The 17,062-nt window shown below is 49.5% G+C and overlaps 1 protein-coding gene across 1 annotated transcript in view; it reads left to right on the top strand.

Moving 5' to 3' along the window:
* MNT (MAX network transcriptional repressor) overlaps window positions 1-17,062 on the top strand; it is a 65,446-nt gene that overhangs the window by 11,902 nt on the left and 36,482 nt on the right. The window contains exons 2-4 of the mRNA XM_082201247.1: window positions 9,908-10,487; window positions 13,383-13,424; window positions 14,769-14,880. Coding sequence (XP_082057373.1) covers window positions 9,908-10,487; window positions 13,383-13,424; window positions 14,769-14,880 — 734 coding nt within the window. The remainder of the gene's footprint in view (window positions 1-9,907; window positions 10,488-13,382; window positions 13,425-14,768; window positions 14,881-17,062) is intronic.

Genomic DNA, 17,062 nt, shown 5'->3' with positions numbered 1-17,062 from the left:
AGATATCTGGGTGCCAGGATGACACCTGACATTTCCACCATCTGGGGATCATTGGATCTGGACACTGTTTTCACACACTAATATCCCATCCTGTAGAATTCTATCAGTTACATTTTATCTGCACAATCGGAATGAATTTCTGGAACCAAATTGCTATTTCTGTGCAGCCTGAGCAGGAGCAGTCACCCTTTAAAAAAAAAAAAAAAGAGGTAGGAATAGGCCGAAATAGATGTGGACTGGATTAAGGGACTTTACTTTTTTAAGTTGTCAAAGTTCTTAATTTAGCTCAAGGTTATAATCTGAACTAGTCAGATATTTAACTGAGGATCAATCACAGTCAGTCCATCATTTGAAAAATAAGAGCTGTCTTGCCACCAAAGGGCAACTAGATACAGTGGTTAAAGGTAAAGGACCCCTGGATGGTTAAGTCCAGTCACTAATGACTCAGGCGTTGTGGAGCCGGCGTTTGTCCACAGACAGTTTTTCCGGGTCATGTGGCCAGCATGACTAAGCCGCTTCTGGCGAAACCAGAGCAGCTCATGGAAACGCCGTTTACCTTCCCGCCAGAGTGGTACCTATTTATCTACTTGCACTGGCGTGCTTTCAAACTGCTAGGTTGGCAGGAGCTGGGACTGAGCAACGGGAGCTTACCTTGTCACGGGGATTCGAACTGCCGACCTTCCACAACGCTACCCACGTCCCAGATACAGTGGTACCTCAGGTTAACAACACCTCGGGTTACAGACACTTCGGGTTACAGACTCCACTGACCCGGAAGTAGTACCTCTGGTTAAGAAATTTACCTCAGGATGGGAACAGAAATCGCATGGCAGTGGCAGCGGGAGGCCCCATTAGCTAAAGTGGTACCTTAGGTTAAGAACGGTTTCAGGATAAGAACAGACCTCTGGAACGAATTAAGTACGTAACCAGAGGTACCACTGGCGACTGCGACCTTGATTTAAGGAGCCATTTGGTGCTTAGCTTGTATATCTGGGTTTCTAACACTTTTCCTGAGAGGATATCCATGGGGGTGTGGTGGGAATGGGCAGTGAGACCCTGCAAAGTTCTTTGCCCTGTGGTTATTGAGCAAAATTGCAGTTGTAGTGTGATCAGAGGTGATGGAGATGCTTCAGCAGCCCCTAGGCCCGGGGAGACAGGACAGTGCCCTCCAGGTTGTTGCTGAACTACAACTCCCATCATCCCTGGCCATTGGCCATGCCAATGGGTGTTGATGGGAGTTGTAGTCTAGCAACACCGGGAGGGCCACAGGCCCCCCATTCCTGCTGCAGGAGGACTGACTTCTGGGAAAATGCAAATTGCACTTTAGGAAATATTTCTCTTTGGCAATGATGACAGGTAGTTTTAGACATCTGGAAGGGACGCCTAGCTTAGGCCTTCAGGGATAGTAAGGGGGTGCCTCACGGCAGTGTTTTATAGCCTCCCTTGGGATTCATCCTTCCATTGTGGATAAGCAATACTGACCAGCATACCCATTTGGCAGAAAGGGGATATGGAAGACTGATGCACAAGGCTGTGAAACCTGTAGCTAAAGAGGGTGCTGAAACCAGCTCCATATCCCAAGCACTAGCTTCTGGGATGTCTTGCTTCTCTAATTTTAAGAGCATGTGCATCTGTATACTGGAGTTTTTATTTATTTTTCTAGCCTGAGACTAGCAATTGGATTACGTACCTGAGTTTCTAGCACTGCTTTGGCCTCATACGTTCTGACCAGGTGAGAGGGCGATTCTGTCTTTTACAGGTGTGGGTTTCTTCCCTCGCTTCCACATGTGCTAAGGCAGCCTGGCTGCCTTGCGGGGCTCCCATGCTCAGTTCTGTCGAGGGGACCCCTAGACTTCTTCCCCATAAGTGGCGCCATTGCCCGTAGGTTGACCCGTGGTAGCCACCTGTTGAGCTGGCCTTGGAATGCGACTTTGTGACGTCTTGGCATAACTCTTTGGGTATGTTTATGTAACAGGAAGTGGGAAGAATGTTTTGGGATAGGAGCTGACTCAGTGCGTACGAGCCTCCATCTAGGTCAGGTGACACCTACCTGAACTCCCCACCCAGCTGGGCAGGCGTGAGTCACCCCTGCGGCTAAGAGAGATAGATCCCTAGAGCCACAGGTAGAAGACGTATCGCGGTGGTCAACCTCCAAAAACTTTCCTTCCTGTCTGTGGCTCCTCCGTTTCCTCGAGGAAGGGAACCCTCCACTGTGACCTGAGCTGCGTACACATCATACTTTTAAAGCACCCCCTCAAAAAAAAATATCATGGGAATTATAGTTTCTTAAGGGTGCTACGATAAACTACAGTTCCCACAATTCTTTTTTGGCAGGTGGATGGTGTGCTTTAAATGTATGGTATGCATACAGCCCTTGTTTCATTCTTGGCCAGGTTAAAATTGCCACTCCCTATCACTATGAAGTGTTAGAAACTTAGATATATAAGCTAATTGCCAAATAGCACCTTAAACCGAGGTTACCGTCACCACAGCGGAATGTCCAGGCACCATTCCCCCCCACCCCATAAGATTTATTGTTATTATTCTTCATTTAAGTTCTGTGCCACTTTATATTTTAAAGAAAAAATCTCAAAGTGCTTTGCAACACTTTAAAACGTCAAACCAAACAATCCAGGAGAAAACAGAATTTAAGCTTCAAGGGAAGTATTTCAGAGCCTTCTCTAAGTGGCATTTTGCTTTCCCCCATATTTATTAACCTACTTAATTTATAGAGCTGCCACATGGCAGAAGTACTCTGGGAAGCCAGTGGGGTGTAGTGGTTAAGAGTGTCAGACTAGGACCTGGGAGATTGGGGTTCGAATCCCCACTCAGCCATGAAGCTTGGAGTCAGTCCCAGCCTCTTAACTTACCTCACAGGGTTGTTGTAGAAATTAACTGAGGAGGCACGGGGCTCAAGATTTCTGGGAATTTTGCTTAGCTTCAAAGAACCCTTCCACCAGCGCCACCTCCTACCCTGAGGGCTGACGCTCCTAGTCCTTAAGGCGACAGAGGAAGGTCTGGATAATTTTATACAGTGGTACCTCGGGTTACATACGCTTCAGGTTACAGACTCCGCTAACCCAGAAATAGTGCTTCAGGTTAAGAACTTTGCTTCAGGATGAGAACAGAAATCGTGCTCCGGCGGCACGGCAGCAGGAGGAGGCCCCATTAGCTAAAGTGGTGCTTCAGGTTAAAAATAGTTTCAGGTTAAGTACGGACCTCCGGAACGAATTAGGTACTTAACCCGAGGTGCCACTGTATGTCAGAGACGTCTGTTGGAGCAGGATTCGCATCTGTGTATGTGTGTGAAGGGGATGGTTCTTGGCTACAACACCATAGCTGTCAACATTTCCCTTTTTTTAAGGGAAATTACCTTATTCCGAATAGGATTCCTTGCAAGAGAAGGGAAAAGTTGACAGCTATGCACAACACCCAGTTCAGGGTTCCTTGGATCCGTCTCAGATACGGAACAAACCAGGCATCCGTTGAGCCAAAAAGCACCCGAGGCTTGTGTAACGCCCGTGAGCAAAGCGTGCAACATTGCAGAATCCGAGCTTTGGCTCAGTTTTGCTGCGTGCTTCCCGACTCGCCGATGCAGTTGCGTGATCCTGCAAACGGCGCAAGCGACTCAAAGAGTTCGGCCGCTGGAGTCCGCCCCACTTTTCTCTCTCCCCGCCCCAGAAGCTGGCATCCCGTACTGCAGATGCTGCATGCGACTTCATCATGAGGTCTTTTGGCCGTTCCCGGTGGTGACGTGCGTCATGGGCGAGAGAGGTTCTCTCTGCCGTTTGGCTGCCGCCCAGCTGACCTGCCGTGTTGTCTTCTAAAGTGCACAGCAGGCAGACACGTGCTTGGGGGCTGGTCCCCCCCCCCTTCCCGGTGTTTTCGAGGGAGAGGGAGCTTTTTCCGCAGCCTCTTGCGGTTGAGTAATTCTCTCGGCTCACCTGCTCCAGAACTCTGGCCCGTTTTCTCCTAGGTGGTGTGTGTGGTTTTAGTTTTTTAGCTGCTGCGTAAATATTCCTGGGGCCGGCGAAGGGAGACGATGGCCGTCCTCTGTGCAAAGGCACTGAGAACCTTGAGCTTGGGGTGGGGGCATTAACTGTCGCCCCCATAAGCCTCTCTCTCTGGCTTCCTGGAGGCATCTTGCTTGGAAATGGGGTTGATCCTGCACTGCTTGGTTCTTGTCCACCACAAAATCACCCAGCGATAAGAATTGGCCGCAGAAGGAAGAGCAGGGTGGTTGGGTGGGTCTAGCCATTTTGAATGTTTGTGTTTACATACCATGCCATCTGCGCTTCATAGCGGCTTCTTATCATGGCTCCCCCTCAAAAAACCATAATCCTGGGAACTGTAGTTTATTAAGGGTGCTGAGAGGAGTTAGGAAGACAACCTGTTCTCCTCACAGAGCTGCAATTCCCCAAGTGGTTTTTAACAGCCCCTCTGCCAAGGGATCTCTGGGAATTGTAGCTCTCTTGAGGGATTAGCTGGGTCCCCTAACAACTCTCAGCGCCCTATACAAACTACAGTTTGCAGGCTTCTTCGTTAACCGCTTAAACTGGTATAATACTGCTTCAAATGTATAATGCAGATGGGGCCTAAGACTCTTAAATCAGAGGGTTTTTGGGGACAGCCGATAACCCCCTGCCCTTGTCTTCTGTCTGCTTTTGGTGTGTATTTTTTAACTGCTGTTTGCGTTTTTATGCTTTAGCTGTTAAGTATTTAATTGTACTGCTTTATATTGTTTAAAGCTGTCTCGTGGGTGCGCAGAGATGGGAAAGGTGGGGTTATAAATCTCTTCAAATGTATGGGTTTATTTGGCAAGGTGAGGCCGAGGCCTAGGCGATATATTGGCAGGGGACTCAGGGCAGGGTCTGCTGGGGGCAGGAGCCTTTCTGCCCCCCCCCCCCGGCTGAGCAGGAGGCTGGGGTCAGCTGTTTTGGCCACAGCACCCTGAGGTGCTGGGGTAAAAGCGCCTCATCTCCCATGATGAGAGCTGTGGCAGTTTGCCCAGGCATCGTGCTGACTGGGGCCAACGCAGCTTTTTTTCAGCTTCTGTGGTATATCGCCAAACCGCGATGTTGAAAACCCGACATTGCCCAGCCCTAGCGAGGACACCCGTATCTCATTTATCGAGTTCAAGCAGTGCATTGTCAAAACACATGGCAGGCCACTGGAGGCTGCCGAGAAAGCCACCAGGCTGAACTGGATTCCGCGGCAGCAAGGGGAACTGGTTTCACTGGTCTGTTTTCCCTGTCAGGAGAACAAAAAAGAAAGAAACGAAATGACTGTGAGGCAGAGCCTGGCTGACATCCACCAGGCTTCGGGTCTAAAGGAGTCACCATGAATACCTCTGAGCTTATGCAGAGTGTTCTTGCTGCTCTAGGATAATTGAGTCAGACTACTGGTCCGTGTAGCTCAGTGTTGTCTGCACTGACCAGCAGCAGCTCTCCAGGGCTTCAGGCAGGGGTTAGAGAAAAGGGGAATGATCTCTCTCCTCAGAGGGATAGGGTGGGGTGGGGAGCCAGGGCGATGTGGGGAGCCATGCAGATGGTGCCTGGGTGGTTTTCCAGCCTGAGGGCCACATTCACTTCTGGGCAGCCTCTTGGAGGCCACATGGCTGAGGGTGGAGCATGAAATGCACATTTTACCTTCCTCAAATAGGCCGTTTTCTTAGCACATGTCATGTATCCCTATCTATACACTCCACCCAAGGGTGCAAAGCAGGCCCGGGAGAGGGTGCGTCTGGAAAGGGGGTGTGGGCTGGGGAGAGCCTCGGGGGCCAGGGAAAGGAGCGTGGAGGGCCACATTTGTTCCTTATACCTGGTATAAGGTATTGCGTATTTGTTATGTAGAGACAGAAATGTGATTGGCTGGACTGGATAGGCGGGGGCGGAGTCGTGTGGAAGAAGGAAGGCCAGAGGGCCAATTGCAGCAGATGTCGGGTTGGTTAGAATGGGCGGAAGCAGAAATGGGTGTAAAGGGGGCGGGAATACAGATTTAATAATGAGCACTAGATGCTTGAAGTTAATGCATACAGTGGTGCCCCGCAAGACGAATGCCTCGCAAGACGGAAAACTCGCTAGACGAAAGAGTTTTCCATTTTGGAGGTGCTTCGCAAAACGAATTTCCTATGGGCTTGCTTCGCAAGACGACAATGTCTTGCGAGTTCCTGCTGGTTTTTTTCTCCTCCCCCCCTTTTCTAAGCCGCTAAGCCGCTTATCAGCTGATCCGATCAGCAGATAAGCCGCTAATAGCACTAATCCGCTAATCCTTCAATGGGCTTGCTTCGCAAGACGAAAAAACCGCTAGACGAAGAGAATCACAGAACGGATTCTTTTCGTCTTGCGAGGCACCACTGTATTTTACTAAAAAGCCTCCCAGAGTGGCTGGGACAACCCAGTCAGATGGGCATATAAATAATAACATTCTTCTTTTTCTTCTTGCTGTTGTTGTTATTATTATTAGGCTGCCAAAGGTGAGAAATGGTGTGGGAACTATTTCCAAGACCATTGGTTGCTGAATCAGTTTGAATCTTGAGTGTATTTTTTAAAAACTTGGTTAAATGGGTGGGGTGTGTGGATAAGTTTCATTCTTATGGTTTTGCTTCTTCGCCTTACGTTGGAGTTGTTAATTTGTTGTTTGTTGGGGCTGTTTTAATCATTTGTGTATATTATGGTATCTTTGCGCCCCCTCCCCTTTAAATCTTCATTGCTTTGGTGGCCACTCTGGGATTTAAAAGAAATTGAAGAGCAGGCTACAAACGCTGTAAATAGGCAAATAAATAAAGTATCGGAGCGTCGTCATAAAGATTTGAGGAGCTGGATATACCAATAAAGTCGAAATAATGGGCAGGAAAGATGCCTTTAGGAGAGGAAAAGAGCAGCCACTGTCTGCCTCTGGCCGCAACATTTGACTCCTACCCTTAGTCAGGTTTATTGCATTTGTTTTTCTTCAGGGTGAGGCAGCTCTGAGTTGTTTTATAAGTGTAAGCTCTTTGCGGTCTGTGACCTATGGGTCCTCCCCTCACTTGTGAGTGTTACTCTGTTAAAAAAACTGCCCCCTCGTGTATGTATACCACTCCATAAATAATATTCAGCCTTTGAAATCTTCAATCTTTTAAGACCCACTTTTAACCCATTTGGAGACTCATTTCTTAACGTTCCTGGCAGTCACGTTCCTGGGGACGCGGGTGGCGCTGTGGTCTAAACCACTGAGCCTTGGGCTTGCTGGTCGGGAGGTCGGCGGTTCGAATCCCCGCGACGGGGTGAGCTCCTGTTGCTCGGTCCCTGCTCCTGCCAACCTAGCAGTTCGAAAGCACGTCAAAGTGCAAGTAGATAAATAGGTACCGCTCCGGTGGGAAGGTAAACGGCGTTTCCATGCGCTGTTCTGGTTTTGCCAGAAGCGGCTTTTACACATGACCCGGAAAAACTGCGGACAAACGGCAGCTCCCTCGGCCAATAAAGTGAGATGAGTGGCGCAACCCCAGAGTCATTTGCGACTGGACTTAACTGTCAGGGGTCCTTTACATTTACCACGTTCCTGTCACAACCCACTTTGGATTAGGCCATGACCCACTGGTGCGTACTGACCCACCAGTTGAGGACCAGTGCAGTAAACATTTTTTTCAGCCAGGGGGGGCCGCAGTTTGGGGTGAGCAAGCTTCCAGGGGGTGCAGAGGGGCAAACTTGAATAACATATTTGGGGGGGGGCAAGTAAGCCCTGCACTGCATAATTGATCACAGCACAGAATATCCTGATGAATGACAGGATAGAGATGATATAAATATGGTAAAGGGCCTAATGGGTATTTCCCCCCCTCTTTCTCCTCCCCCCATTTTTATTTTTGGGTTTTTAAAATTGTTCTTATTATTCTTGTTCGGTAGACCAGTTTGATTCTCACTGTATTTTATGTCGAAAATTCACATTATTAAAAATAACAAGGTGCAGCATGCTCACACCATTTGAATTGCAATGCCTATCCACTTGGGGGGGCTGGCCCCCTCAAATGTTGTGGAGGCCGAAGGGACCTCAGCCCCTAGGAGTTGACTCCTATGCCCGGGCGCACCAGTAGGCCTAGCGGTGGGAGGAACAAGAGGTGTCGGTCATGTTTTCCTGTGGCACAAAGGTCTGAGGGTTGTTGTTTTTTTTACGCCCCCCCCTTAAAAAACCACACCTCTCTATCCTCATCCAGGCTAGCAAGAGGCACCATCGCAGTTTGGGGACACATTCCCAGACAGGCAGAAGTGCCTGAGGAGAGCGCAGAGCAGGGCCACAGAGTGGTGTGAACTCCCCAAGGAAGCAATGAGGGATCTCAGGGCCTGGAGGGGGGGCCATTTTGTGCCCTGGGCCCAAGACCCTCCACCTTCGCGATGAACGGACCTCGGAGAGAAGCACTCTAGTTCCTATTAATCGTAAGAGTCGGAAAGGGTCCGCAGGGGTCATCAGCCAGGTCGCAAGGTGGTTAGATTGGTCTCAACTAGGGCCAGAGTCTTTTCAGTACCGGCCCCGACTTGGTGAAACGCTCTGTCACAAGAGACTAGGGCCCTGCAGGACTTGACATCTTTCCGCAGGGCCTGCAAGACAGAGCTGTTCCACCTGGCCTTTGGTTTGGACTCAGTCTGACCATTATGTTTCCCTCCCCTTAGGGTTTTGATCTATGGGCTACTTTTAAAATGAGGCTGCATTTTAAATTGCATTTTAACTTGTATTTTAAATTGGTTCTCCCCCCCCAATTACGTTTTTACTGTAATTTTACTGGTGTCAGCCCCCCTGAAACCGGCTCTGGCCGGGGAGGGCGGGGTATAAATAAAATTTATTATTATTGTTGTCGTTGTTGATGTTGTTAGAAATTAGCCAGGTGTGTTTTGCAACCAGCGACCCCATGGAGATCTCTGGGTACCAAGTTGGCGGATTACATCTCCATCTGGTCAGCCTCTCTAGCTTTCTTGAGCCAGTAAGCAGAAGAGATGACTGTGTTTATTATACCACTTCCCTTCCCACCCCAGGAGTACGTGGTTCAGCTCCCTCTTCAGTTATAACCCCTACAAAGGTCCTGTGAGGTAGATTACGAGGCTGTGACTGACGGCAAGCATCATGATGGGAGTGGGGATTCGAACCCGGACCTCCCGGGTCCCAGTCTGACACTCTAACCCGGAGCTTTCAAAACATTTCATGCTGCTGACACCCTTTTCAGACCTGTGTCATTTCGTGACACAGTCGTTCAGTTTAACTAGCAAACTGGAGGTTAAACTAATGCCTTTCCAGCCGCCCGGGAGGAGCATTTGCTCAGCCAATACACAGTTTGGAAAGCTCTGCTCTAACCACTGCACCACACTGACTTCCTAGAGTCCTTCTTCTACGGGGCAGCTATGTAAATTTAGTAGGTAAATAAATAAATAAGTAGGGAAAGCAAAATGTCCATTAGAGAAGGATGTGAAGTATTTTCTTTGAAGCTTGACTTGGTTTGGTTCTGGGTTTTTCAATTAAATGCGCTGTAAACCACTTTGAGATTTTTCTTTTTCTTTTAAAATCTAAAGTGGTATAGAAATGAAACGCAATAACAACAAATCCCAGTGGGAGTGGGGGGAAAGGCGCCTAGACATTTGGTTGTGGTGACCGCAGCCTAGGCTTTAAGGTGCCATTTGGCGATTAGTGCATATACCGTATTTTTCCTTGTATAGGACTAGTGTGGTTTTTTTTAAAAAAATTAATCTTAAAAATTGGGGTCGTCCTGGATACAATTTCCCCTCATTTTCTCAATTTGGAGTCCCAAAAAAGAGGGGGCGTCTTATACATGGAAAAATACAGTATCTTATAACACGGAGACCCTCGCTCTGCAAGAACAAATGTCTGTCGATAATGACTGTGGTTCTTTCTCTCTCTTTCCCCCCCTTCCCTTCCCGAACAGAGGAGAACGAGAAGCACGAAAAGCTACGCTTGGAGCGCGAACAGGAGCAGAAGAAGGCCAGCGTGCCTAGGGTTAACCATGTCACTCGCCCCGAGGAGCCCCGCCTCGAAATGGCGGCCGTGCCCTTGTCTCCGCCCGCCCCGCCTCCGCCCCCTCCCCCGCCGCTGGCGGCCCCCATCTCCGTCATCCCCATCCCCGTGGTCACAAGCCCCGCCCCTCCGGCGGCGCACAACGCCTTGTCCCCGCCTCTCATCCACCGCCACCAGCCGCTCGTGAGCGCTCCCGGCCTGGGCAAGGAGCCCCCCCTGGCGGCCCCCGTCATCCAGAAGACCGGCCCCTCGCTTCTTCCGGACATCAAGGCCCCCACGCCCCCTTGCAGCAGCCCGAAGCAGCAGCAGCAGCTGCCTCACTATGCCACGCCGGTGCTGGCTATCTCGCAGCACCACATGGTCCAGCAGCCGATCCAGCCCCAGCCTCCCCCTCTGCAGCCCCACCAGCCCCACCACCAGCCCCTCGGCGTCAAGCTGGCTCCCTCGTCGGAGGATGTCAAGCCCAACGAGCAGAAGAAAAGGCCCGGAGGGTGAGTGTGGGGTCGCTGGGGGCAGCTATGGTGGAAAGGGGACCCACTCAGGAACCATTAAGTCCAACCATCTGCAATGCCCGGGATCTTGTTTTGTGTGGAACATTCCCACCCACCACAAAAATAAAATAAAATAATAAAAAATAAAAATAAAATTAAATTAAATTAAAAATAAAATTAAAAATCCACTGGGCCATTTGCAACGGCTCCAAATCTGAAGTGAGGGGGAATGAGGAGAGCTTGGCTCAAAAAGGCTCTCATCCGTGCAGCTTGTCTCAAGTTGCATCTTGATGTCTTTCCAGCATCAGGCAAAGACTTCAAAATACCGTATTTTTCACTATATGAGACGCACTTCCCCCCTCCTAAAAAGTAAGGGGAAATGTGTTTGCGTCTTATGGAGCGAATGCAGGCTCCATGGCTTCAGCGAAAGCAACCCGAAGCCTCTACGCTCCGCAGGCTTCACGTTGCTTTCGCTGAAGCCAGGAGAGGAGGAGGGATTGGTGCGCACTGATCCCTCTTTCTCTCCTGGCTTTGCTTCGCTGGAGAGGCGCTGCGCAGCTTTCCCTCTGCGCAGCGCCCCTTCAGCGAAGCGGGAGGAGAAATGGAAGGAGCTCCGTTTCTCCTGCTGCGTCACTGCGCAGAGAGGGAGAGAATATTTTTTTTCTTGTTCTCTAAAACTAGGTGTGTCTTATTATGGTTGGGTGCATCTTATAGAGCGAAAAATACGGTAGTAGTAGTAGTAGTAGTAATAATAATAATAATAATAATAATAATAATAATTCTTCCCTGGTCCTTCTGAGGGCCGTTCTTCTGGTTTTCGTGCTGTGAGGTTTTTCTTTCGCTTGGTTAATTCAGTGTTTCCCAACCGGTGTTCCGCGGCACACTACTGTGCCGTGAGACATTGGCTGGTGTGCCGTGGGAGGGAGGCGGGCGAGTCGGGCGGTGAGAGGCGGCAGCGGCGAGGATCCGCGTCGAGCCGGGGGCGGCTCCGCGGTGGTGGTGCCGAGCAGCGGGGCAGCGCGTGCAAAAGGGAGGAGCGCGAGGCAGCGGAGGAGGAGGAGGCCGGCATGTCCGGGCAGCAACAGCAACAACAGCAGCAGCAACTCCCGGCGACGGCTCCTCAAGCCCCGCTGCCGCCCCCTCCTCCGCCCGCTATCGCTGCCACCACCACAACAGCCGCCGCCGCCTCAGTTGCCGCCGTCCCTCAGTCCCTCGCTCTGCTGCCTCCTCCCACCCCCAAAGCTTGGAGGTTCCCCGGCAAGGGGGAGGGAAAAAACTTTCACTTTCGTGCGTCCCTCCCGGCGTGACGCTGCGCGCTGACGTCACAGGGCGGGGCTTTAATGGTGGTGTGCCGCAAGATTTTTTTTCAGTAAACAGGTGTGCCGTTGCCCAAAAAAGTTTGGGAAACACTGGGTTAATTATTTAAATAAATAAGAAGGAATGCTATTTGAGACCCTGTAGATCTGCTGCAGGTGGGCATAGATAGCCAGTGAAGCGGGTGGACCAGTGGTTTGGCTTGACCAAAGGCAAGCGTTTGTGTGTGGTAGACCGCATGCTTTGCATTCAGTCGCCCCCAGGTTCAAGTTTGCACATCCCCAGTGGAAATCGGGAACTGTGGACCAGTTGCCAAGAAGCGACTGCCAACTATGATGGCAGTGTTCTGTTGGAGGCAATATGCTTCTGAATGCAGGAAACCGCAGGAAGGGACAGCGCTGTTGTGCATGTCGGCTTCCCCTAATTGGCCACCGTGAGGACAGGATGCTGGGATACCTGTGATACCTGGGCCATCAGCTTGATGCAACTAGGCTCTTCTTACGTTCCTGGGGAAATACCTCCAGTAGAACGCCTGGAAGAGCCGAATACACTTTTCTGCAGGCCAATGGAAAGAGGGGTGGCTTGTTAAACTACTCTGGGAATTGTAGCTCTGTGAAGGGGATAGGAGCCTCCTCACGACCCTCTGCGCCCTTAGCAAACTACATTTCCCAGGATTCCTTGGGGGAAGCCATGCCTGTTTAAAGTGCTTCCTTGTGCTTTAAATGTATTGTGAGGGCAGATCCATTGAAATGGAGGATTTAAGTTAGTTGGGTCCCAGCAATTTCTTCTCTGAGGAGGAGGAATATTGGGTACATCCAGTATCTGTAAAATAGAAGAAGACCAAGCCATTCAATTGAAGACTGTATCACCTACAGTGTGAGACGATGCTGTTTGCCTCGTTCGTCTGAATGCAAACTGTTGCATTAGGGAACTTCTCTTCATGCCCGCCCCCCCGCCCCCCCAGTAAAAATGACCCAAAATTGTGCAGCAAGTGGGTCGTGTTGCTACTTTTCTGTGCTGCAGACAAAGCCCTGCCCTTCGGGTTCAGTGTGGAGATTTGTTAAGTGGCATGTGTTTCCCTCAGCAGGTTGACTGCAAACAGATGCATTTGTTGCCACGACAACAGGGGATGTGACAATCGGGGTGCCACGCAAGCCTTGTGTGCCTGTGAAAACATGGGCTGTGGGACTGGGAGGGTGTCTTCTGCTGTGGGACTGGGAGGGTTCAAGGATCAGAAGGAATAATTTGAGTGAAGCGCATTAGCTTGTTACACATAGGAATGTGTAAAATTGTTTTTGTGCGAGAGAGATGGCGTGTGAGAGAGAAAGAGAGAGAGAGAGAGAGTTTTATCCTTATTCCAAAGAATTCCTTCCATGTCTATATGTTCTGGCTTTGTTCCAGCCCCTAACAGCAAGTCAGCATGCCTAAATTCATCTGCAAAGCCTTTGCAACAGCTGGCTCTCTTAACCCCCCCCCCAATCTCCATTTGGAAACTTTTAGGTTTAAGTGCAGAGCTCTTCTGAAACCTGGTGCTGATGGTGAATTTTTATATATTTTTCTTCTTCTTCTTTTGGACTTTAGGGTTGGCACCAGGGAAGTCCATAATAAATTGGAGAAAAACAGGTATGTAGCTTTTGAAAAAAAAGAATGCAAAATGATAACCGGTTTTGCACGTAACCAGTGGACTGTTTGGGTCGGCTGGAGGTTAGACCAGGGTGGGGGCATTCCAGCTGTTGTTCCAGGGGACACAGAGGTTTCCCAGGGAGGTCGGATATGGTAGGCGAGATTCTCTGATTTTTAAAAAGGGGAGGAAATCAATTCAGACACTGTGCCAAACCACTGGTTTCACTAACCATAGTTCAGAACCCAAACAATGGTTTGTTTTTTTTCCAGATGGGCAGCAGGCAAACCAGGGTACCAAAGTTGCCTGGTGCTGCTTTTGCTATTCCACCTGCTCAGCATTCCAGGTTGTAGCTGGTTTGTCAGTAGCAATGCTACACCAAACCATCATGAGCACACAATATGATTTATTAACAGTGGCTTTCTGCAATTCTAGTTTGCTGTATGATTTCCAGGCATGGTTTAATCATGTCACATCCCAGGACAAACCACGGTTTGCAAACCCACTTTGAACCACGTTTTCTGGGGCTGGTTGCTGGCTTGTCAGTTTGGGTGTCACACCCAACCATAATTATGGGGGGGGGCATGTGTTTCTGCAGAATTTAGCAGCGGGGGGGTAGGCAAAATTAAATACTGAAAGTTGGGAGTAGGCTAGTTTCTCACCAAAATAAACAAAAGTGCCTCATATCTCAGGCTCTACAAATGCTCCTTTAAAAAACTATTAAAACTGGAGATTATGGTTTGTTCTCAGACGGTGGGAAACTGCCCCTTTCTCCCTCTGCGGATGCCCATTAAACACTGACTTCTTATGTTTTTCAAATTTTCAAGGAGAAAGCACTTGCTAATGCACTTTTTTAATATATATCTTACCTAGGTAAGACCTGTGGAGACAAAAGTAATTTGTATGGGTGAGGGTATTTTGCGGTGCCATTTTTCTAGAAAAAGAGGTGCCAGAACTCACCATGAACACCTTGTTCTCTTATAATGGTGATGGCGCCCACCTGAGAGGTGCTGGAACTGAGTTCTGGCTGAAAAAAAGCCCTGGTGTTTTATACCTGTTCTGGCACTGCAGTTTCACTGCACCGCACTGCGGGCCACTGGGTAGACCTGCTGTCCAGAGCAGGTACAAAAATCTTAGTTGCTGTACACATGCTATCCCTTGGCCAATCGCTCCCTGGAATTGGTTAAACTTCGGTTTCCAGCATCTGTCTGGTGGGTGCCATGTTGGAAAAGTCTGCCTTAGGCTTACGTCAATGGGTTTCCTTGATCCACTGTGACGGTGCACCCTCCCGCCTTGCTCATAGTGTCCTTTGACCGAGGGGGTGACTTTGGGATTTGTTTCTGTAGACGTGCCCATTTGAAAGAATGCTTTGAAACCCTTAAGCGGAACATCCCCAACGTCGACGACAAGAAAACCTCAAACCTCAGCGTCCTAAGGAGTGCCTTGAGATATATCCAGGTAGGGGCCAGAAAAAGATATGTGTATGTATGTGTGCTTATTTCATTCATGGCTAGTTCTTTTCATATATGCCTTCCTGAACCTTCAGATTACCATTGCAGGCTGTTCTCCACATTTCCCCACCCATTGAGGTGAGGCTGGGGATTATTAAGGACGGGGTCTTCTCTGTGGTGGCACCCTGATTGTGCATGGTTTTCACCAGTGAGGCCCACATGGTGCCTTTGTTAGAATCTTTTGGGCATCAGGTGCCCAATTCTCCCAGGCCTTTTAGGGCATTTCAGTTCTTGGAAATATTTTAATTCCTTCCTTCCTCCTCCTCAAACCCCCCCCCCCCCAGTCTCTGTGCTGGATTTTGTCCTGAAATTGCTGTTTTCCTTCATCTTATGCTGCTTTGTGATAGTTTGGTGCTGGTTTATGTGTTTTTGATCTGGTTATTTTCCTCAGTTACACTTGTATTACTGTTGGTGTTCCAATCTGGGGGGGGGGGGTTTGCTTTGCTTGACCCTGCTCTTACATGTGGGGAACAAACCACAATTCCAGTTGTGAACACAATGCTGAGCCAAGGCCTGTGATTTATGTCCTCGGGTGGCGCTGTGGGTTAAACCACAGAGCCTAGGATTGGCCAATCAGAAGGTCGGCGGTTCGAACCCCGCGACGGGGTGAGCTCCCGTTGCTTGGTCCCTACTCCTGCCAACCTAGCAGTTCGAAAGCACATCAGAGTGCAAGTAGATAAATAGGTACCACTCTGGCGGGAAGGTAAACAGCGTTTCCGTGCGCTGCTCTGGTTCGTCAGAAGCGGCTTAGTCATGCTGGCCACATGACCTGGAAGCTGTACGCTGGCTCCCTCGGCCAATAAAGCGAGATGAGTGCCGCAACCCCAGAGTCGGTCACAACTGGACCTAATGGTCATGGGTCTTACCCCCCACCCCACTCAATAACGGAGAAGCAAAACAGCCCAGGTTGGCATATTTGCAGCAAGCCATTAACTGTGGTTTACCGTAATGTGGAAACTGAGTCTCTGAGATGCCTCTTAACTATGGTTTATCCATTTAGACACTGCTAAACGGTAGATGGTATAAACCATTGGTTTGCGAATCCTGCTTCAAACCATTGCTGCTGATCAAGAAAGATGGTTTAAGCTTTCTTCACCATCGTCTGGAGGTGATACCTAAATTCTGCCACATCTATGCACATCCAGACATGCATGTTTTTGTTAACGTTGCCAGGTTGCTGTTCTGCTTTCTGATACATTGAGTTGGATTTAACCACGGACAAACACACCGAGAGATTCCGTGGAGGTGAATCCTCCTAAAAGTTTGAGGTGGTGTTGTTTTTTTGCAGGGGGCAGTGTGTTTGGAGAGGGTAGGTGGCTGGTGGCTGAGTCTGTGCTGTGGTCTAGCTGATGAAGTCCTACGGGAATGAGTCAGAGGGCAGACGAGGGTCCCAGCTCATGCTTGATGGAAAAAGCCGAGCATTGGGATTGTACTATAGTAGGCAGCACTGTTGGTGTTGGGGAACATGCCCATTTCATTCTTGGAGCAAGGATATGCAGTGCTCATCTACTGCAGCGGTTCATTGCAGCTTGCGCATGGTCTTAGAAACTGCTGTCCATGCCACCTGTCCTGGCAGAGCTGCTAGAGGTGACTGCAGGACCAGCAATGTGTTTCCTGCCTCTCTGGCCAACTTCACGCTGTTGACAGCATCTTCCTGTTTCTTGGGGGGTGGGCGGCTTCCTGTCTGCTTTGGTTTGGACGCTCCATTTTCTAACTGGGAGCACAGGGAGCTGACGTGAGAACCTTCCTTCAAAAATTGGGGGTTGTTTCCATGCAGTTGCAGATGGTAAGGCTGTGTTTTATTCCACTTTCCGGGGCAGTAATACTTCTGGATTCCAGTTGCTAGAAACTCACAGGTGAGCAGAGTGCTGTTGTTGCTTGCAGGATTTCTCTAGGCATCTGGTTGGCTGCTATCAGAATGGATGTGCCATTGGCCTCATCTGGCAGCTCTCTTCTTATGTTCTTACGTATTAGCAAATGGAGAAACGTCTGTGGTTGGCAAGCAGGCATCCTGCACTGAAGTGTTGGTGTGGGAGTGGACATCCTAAAAGGAAGATATGGGAATGACATCTCTTCCATTGGCCCAGCGTGGCAGCAAACATTTGTGAACCCCAGATGTTGTTGGGAGC

This window comes from Podarcis vaucheri (assembly GCF_965113315.1).
Source record: "Podarcis vaucheri genome assembly, chromosome: 15".
NCBI lineage: Eukaryota > Metazoa > Chordata > Lepidosauria > Squamata > Lacertidae > Podarcis > Podarcis vaucheri.
The sequence above is the reverse complement of the archived record's forward strand: the minus strand, read 5'-3'. Positions and strand labels throughout refer to the sequence as shown.